Source organism: Salvelinus sp. IW2-2015, linkage group LG33 (genome assembly GCF_002910315.2).
Source record: "Salvelinus sp. IW2-2015 linkage group LG33, ASM291031v2, whole genome shotgun sequence".
NCBI lineage: Eukaryota > Metazoa > Chordata > Actinopteri > Salmoniformes > Salmonidae > Salvelinus > Salvelinus sp. IW2-2015.
The window spans coordinates 19,674,911-19,680,910 of NC_036872.1; the positions used below are offsets into that span (position 1 = coordinate 19,674,911).

Here is a 6,000-nt window from a genome sequence, read left to right on the forward strand (position 1 = left end):
TTTTTAAATATACATTTGCAAAAATGTCTAGACCTGTTTTTGCTTTGTAATTATAGGGTATTGTGTTTAGATTGAGGGTCAAAAACAATTTAATAAATTTTTAGAGATTAAGGCTGTAACGTAACCAAATGTGGAGAAAGTCAAGGGGTCTGAATAATTTCCGAATGCTCTGTATGTATTAACGTAGTCAAAAGTTTAGTATTTGATCCCATATTCCTACCACACAATGACTACATCAAGCTTGATAAACTTTTTGGATGCATTTGTGCTTTGTTTTGGTTGTGTTTCAGATTATTTTGGCCCAATAGAAACAAATGGTAAATGAGATGTCATTTTGGAGTCGATGCAGTGCCCTATACCGCTGCGCCACTCGGGAGGCTCTAGTTTCTGAACACTTGTGATTGCTACCATTATTATGGATTATCCTGAATGAATTGTGAATAATGATGAGTGACTAAGTTTGAGGCACAAAGATCATACCCCCAAGACATGCTAACCTCTCACCATTATCAATAACAGGGGGGTTAGCATTTTATATCATACCCCCAAGACATGCTAACCTCTCACCATTATCAATAACAGGGGGGTTAGCATTTTATATCATACCCCCAAGACATGCTAACCTCTCACCAGTACCAATAACAGGGGGTTAGCATTTTATATCATACCACCAAGACATGCTAACCTCTCACCAGTACCAATAACAGGGGGGTTAGCATTTTATATCATACCCCCAAGACATGCTAACCTCTCACCAGTACCAAATACAGGGGGGTTAGCATTTTATATCATACCCCCCAAGACATGCTAACCTCTCACCAGTACCAATAACAGGGGGGTTAGCATTTTTGGAGGGATATGATTTTTATGCTTCTAACTTCTCACTCATCACTATTCACGATTCATTCATGATTATCTGTTATCATGCTAGCATCCACATTAATGTAGTTTAGAAACATATTCTATGTTTTATTTACACTGTAAGTGACTCCAAAATGACACAATACATTAGTTACCGTTCAAATCTATAAGGGCACAAAATATTCTGAACCAACCATAACAAACTGCAAGTGGATCCAACAAGTTTGTAGTCACACGATTTGTAGTCATTGCATACTAGGAATATGGGACCAAATACGACACTTTTGACTACTTTAATACTCATATAAGTGAATTTGTGTAAATAATTTTGGTTCCCTAATATGGAGGACTATGTACAAAGTGCTGTAATTTCCGATATGACTGAAAATACCCTCAAATTAAAGCTGACAGTCTGCACTTTAACCTCATAGTCATTGTATCATTTCAAATCCAAAGTGCTGGAGTACAGAGCCAAAACAACAACAACATGTCACTATCCAAATACTTTTGGACCTAACTGAAGGACTGCAGTTCCATGAGCCATCTGAGTATATCTGTCTTGTTTGTCAGTGTGAGAAAGGAATAGGATGCAAATTCAGATCTTTTTTCTCAATAGTGTGTTTGACCCTTGACCCACCATCCTTAGTTCAGCATCATCATTAAGCCCCTGTTTGAGTCCTTCAATGGGACGGTCTCCACCACAAGCAAAGGGGAGCTGTGCGAGACCACACTGCAATGGCTGGACTGTCACTGCTCCCTGCCTGTGCTGAGGCCCAGTAAGTAAACCCCACGCAGCACCCCAAACCTCTCACACATCCACACATTTGTTGTTTTCAATTAAATGGAAGCTGTGTCAGAGTAGGAGAGTGAGGAGGTGGTGGGTAGAGAAGGCACAGCTGGCTAATGATTCCATTATGGCATTTCACTATGATTTTTACTTGAATGACTGTCTTTCTGTAGGTGTTAGATTGAATGTGTGACGTTATGCTATACTTCCTTCTTTAGAATGTATAAAAGTCCATTCCACCCCCATTGCTTTCTAAGGAAAGTTTGGCGTCATGGTGTGTCATGATCTGTCAACCTCTATCACTCACAATCTTTTCCTGTAATTTATTTACAAGAAAGAACACATTCAGTGTCTTGGCCAACCTTTGTCTCCTGCACTCAAAGAGGAGCGATCTCATGATATGAGGGAGGGATGTTGACGTCAGAGATGATCTTTGCTGGAGACCGTTCAGTTCACTAGGTTATATTACTACTGTCTGATTAGCATGCTGCAGGAAGTAGGATCCTGAAGAGTCAGCTGCACAATCTGAAGCCCTACTGAGGCATGCTAGCTCCTTGTCTTCATCTTGGTTTCATTCCTCATATAAATGCATATTGTTATGCTTATTGCACATTTTATAAAACACAGACTAGACAGTTAGCGCATGAACGTCTGTGGAGGGGTATGATATTTATGCCTCTAACTTTCTCACTCATCACTTCACGATTCATTCATGATTGTTTCATACATAATTTTATGGATAGAGAAATTTAAAATTCGACCTTGTTTTGTGTAACTTGTTGTCACACAAAATGTCAACTCTGATGAATGTATAGCTGATTGGTCTTTCTGTTGTCCAGTGGTCCTTAGCACTCTCCGGCAGCTCAGCACGAGCACATCTGTCCTTACTGACCCTAACCTGCTGCCTGAGGAAGCTACCCAGGCTGTCACCAACACCCACAGGCACTCTGCAGACTCCTAGCCGCACCCTCAGCGGAGAGGAAGCGGAAGAAGGGTTCAGATAGAGGGCATGGTCATAGTACCCTCTAGTAGAGCCCTCCACTGAGGGCCCCTACCACAAACTCCTCTAACCTCCCCAGATTGAAAAACACCTTGAAACAATAATATGGAAAAGCACCAGCACTAGTTCGCCTTAAAGGTAATCCAAAGAGGTTACTCTGTCTTCCACCCTATCCATTACCATTCAAAACAGGACATGATGTTTAGGGTCTTTTTATACGTGACCTTATCCAGCTCACTGACCTATCATTCCTACACATCGACTGGGCTTTGCTGTCAACAACCCAGGCTCGGTGCATTACTTTGGAGGATTGATACACACAACCCGTAGAACAACTTTACAGCATCTTTTGAACACAGCATTAATGTGGGTGCTTATATTTGTTCTATTTCACACATGTACAAGTGTGTATTATACGCATGTGTGAATTGTAATTGTGTTTTTTGCATATCCCAACTCCCCCTGGGACACCCTCAGAGAGTGGGGTCATGGCCATGTTCAGCCATTGTAAAAGGCAACCCTGGAGCAATTCGGATTACGTGCTTTGCTCAGATTTTTTTCACCTTGTTGGCTCAGGAACTCGATCTAGCGACCTTTCAGTTACTGGCCCAGAGCTTGAACCGCTCGGCGACCTGCTGCCCTTGTTGCTCTTTGATAATGTAACCTTCAACACTGCTGACGGGGGAACTCCCAGCTTGTTTTCAGGCTCACTTCAGCAGGCAAATAACATGGCGCTTCAACCATTTAGCATACTTGCTCATTTTTGTTTTTTGTTTTTGTTTTTATTCAGCTCTTAAATTATTTAAGGTATAAGATGGCCTATGAACTGTCTTAAAAGGGAAATATCTCTTGAAGGAGTTGAGTGATTCAGTTGGTTCTGTTGTTTACTCTGTTGTATGACGATGAGTGTGGATACACTGAGCTTGCCATCAAAAAGCCTATAAAACAAACCAAAAGCTTAGCATTGATTGGCAGTATGCTTTGAGTACCATGAAAGCCTTGAACAGTAACTATTTGCTACTGGTCTTTCATTCTCATCATTCAGCTCATATGTATCTGGTGGGGTCTCAAACTCTTGCACAGTTTTCTTCTGTCCATGCAGCGGGAGGGAGGGAGGGAGGGAGGGTGTTCCAGTCCTTTGTGGACAGACATCCTGGGTATTCTACCCTTTTCTTGGGGGGTTGGACTCTTCAAATTATACCAGAAGTCTAATATCCTCAGATAATATTAAGCCAAGGGCTATCCATGGAAAAGTATTCACCTTTCACTTAAGGAAAATGCAGTTTTACGGAATGGACCCTGAGTGGTCCGAAGACCGATGCGAAGCACTTGGGGCACACACTACACTCACTGTACATTTAACATCATACGCTGCAGCCTACCTTCCATTCAGTCAATTAAACAAAGAAACGTTGTGTTATAGGAGCATTCAAACATTATGTGGTGAATGTTGCTATTTTCTTCTTGTTCCGCTAAGGGAGGCGCTGGTGAGTGTTTATGCTGTACCCTTTAACCAAACAAACACATTTAGGATACTTTAAGCTGAAGACAAGCGTCAGCCATAACCATACAGGTTACATAGCGTATGCATGTTCTATTTTTGTTTCTCATAATCAAGCCATGCTTATGACGCTGTTATGCTAGCCTTTCAAAGATGCATGTCTCTCCTAGTTCAGATCTTATTTGTCGAAGATGCAACTTTTATAGGCCATATTGAAATGAATATAGAAACATACATTTTACACCCCTCTCCTTTATTAGTCTTGGAAACACCAACCTACGTTGTCACATTGTGGGAGGCATCCCATCTGTCTAGAGAGACTACTCCTTTATGAGAAATGCACCCCAGAACAGTACATGCATGGATACTGTATTACTGTTGCAGTGTGATATTTTGTCTTTTTTAAATTTTTTATGTCTTAGCACATTTTGTGTTAACTCTCCTCAGGCAGTCTAATGATTTTTCTGTATTTATTACTTGATGCACAACAACAGTTTACTTTGAATGATGTCAAATCAAGCAGCATTGGTTGTTTATTTCATGAATGTATATTTTATGGGGTTTTTATAGTGTGTTTTTTGAGAGGCCTTAGTACATGTCTTAACTGTGATCACTTAATGTTTGCACCCTTTGCTACTCTAAGAGTGGAGTCCCCTTTACCCGATGACTGGGGACTATGTTATTGTTACAGATCAAGATTCTGAGCCCCACATGTACATTATTGTCCACATCAGACAGCATTAGGGCTAATCACAACTAACATTCATCTATCGTCATTCAGATCAAAAGTTTTATTTCTGTTCCATTCAAAGGGAATTGGAGCTATGCAAATACTCAAAGGGCAAGAGCAGATGGATGTCATGATGATTTAAACTTTTTTTGTTTGCAAAGCAGTTACCATGTGGGAAATATTCCTCTGTCAAGAATCATGATATGGTTTAAGTTATAAAACAAGTATTAACAATTTTGTTTAAGGAAGATTTCATTTATGAGATTACTTTTTGGAAGTCCTTTTTGTTCCCTCTGAGAAGTTAGTGTTGTAAATATTTTCTTTCTTGTAGTAAAGAAAATAGTTTTTTCCTACATGGTTTGTGTTTTTCTTGTGTACTGTGTTTTGGGTAACCTCAATATCCTACTTTCTTACGTTCCCGACGGCACATGTCACAAGTCTAGGAAGTATGTCAAACGGTACAATTTCCGGAAACATTTTTAATGAATGGAACGTAGTATTTTTTTGCATGTTACTTAATGTGCATCAGGTACAATACATGGCATTTCCAACAATTGGTAACATTCTTGTATGACACAAACGATAACATAATGATACAGCCAATTCTTTGACAAAAAAAACGTATTTTCAATGTGACCCGGAACCAAATAAGAGTGTTCAATTGATAAGACACTGATCAGTACACTGATGAATAAATAAATGTTGTCATAAATAAATATATGAATTATTAATAAAGCTAGACTTCAAGTAGGCATATTGTATATTACTCTGTTCCTTTAATCAACCATTGTGTGTAGAGGGTGAGAAGCCCCTTCACAAACATAAGAGTTTCGTGGTGGTCGTTCACATCAAAAGGGAGTTGGCACACTTCTTGGCAGTCTTGGTGGTTGCACATCCAGGATTTCAGGTCTTTGATATGTTGACAGGCCTCATTGAGTCCATTGATCACCCTCTTTTCCATGTTCAGTTTGGCAGCTTCACTCATATAACAAAGAAAGGCAGAAAGATGTTTTCCGGTGATCTTCTCGTTCATTTTCGGCTCCTGGATCCAGCCTACCTGGTTGGGCCCAGTATGAGGGGGAAGAATCCCGGGCTGGTTCTAGTGGAATATGGAAGTGAAA

At 40.1% G+C, this 6,000-nt stretch overlaps 1 protein-coding gene across 2 annotated transcripts in view; it reads left to right on the forward strand.

Annotated features, from left to right (window-relative positions):
* Nucleotides 1-5,631, forward strand: part of mlxip (MLX interacting protein) — a 38,696-nt gene extending 33,065 nt beyond the window's left edge. For both annotated transcript variants that reach the window (XM_023978602.3, XM_023978600.3), the window contains exons 16-17: nt 1,508-1,637; nt 2,488-5,631. In XM_023978602.3, the coding sequence (XP_023834370.1) occupies nt 1,508-1,637; nt 2,488-2,609 (252 nt within the window). In that variant the 3' untranslated portion in view covers nt 2,610-5,631. The remainder of the gene's footprint in view (nt 1-1,507; nt 1,638-2,487) is intronic.
* The last annotated feature ends 369 nt before the right edge of the window (nt 5,632-6,000 follow it).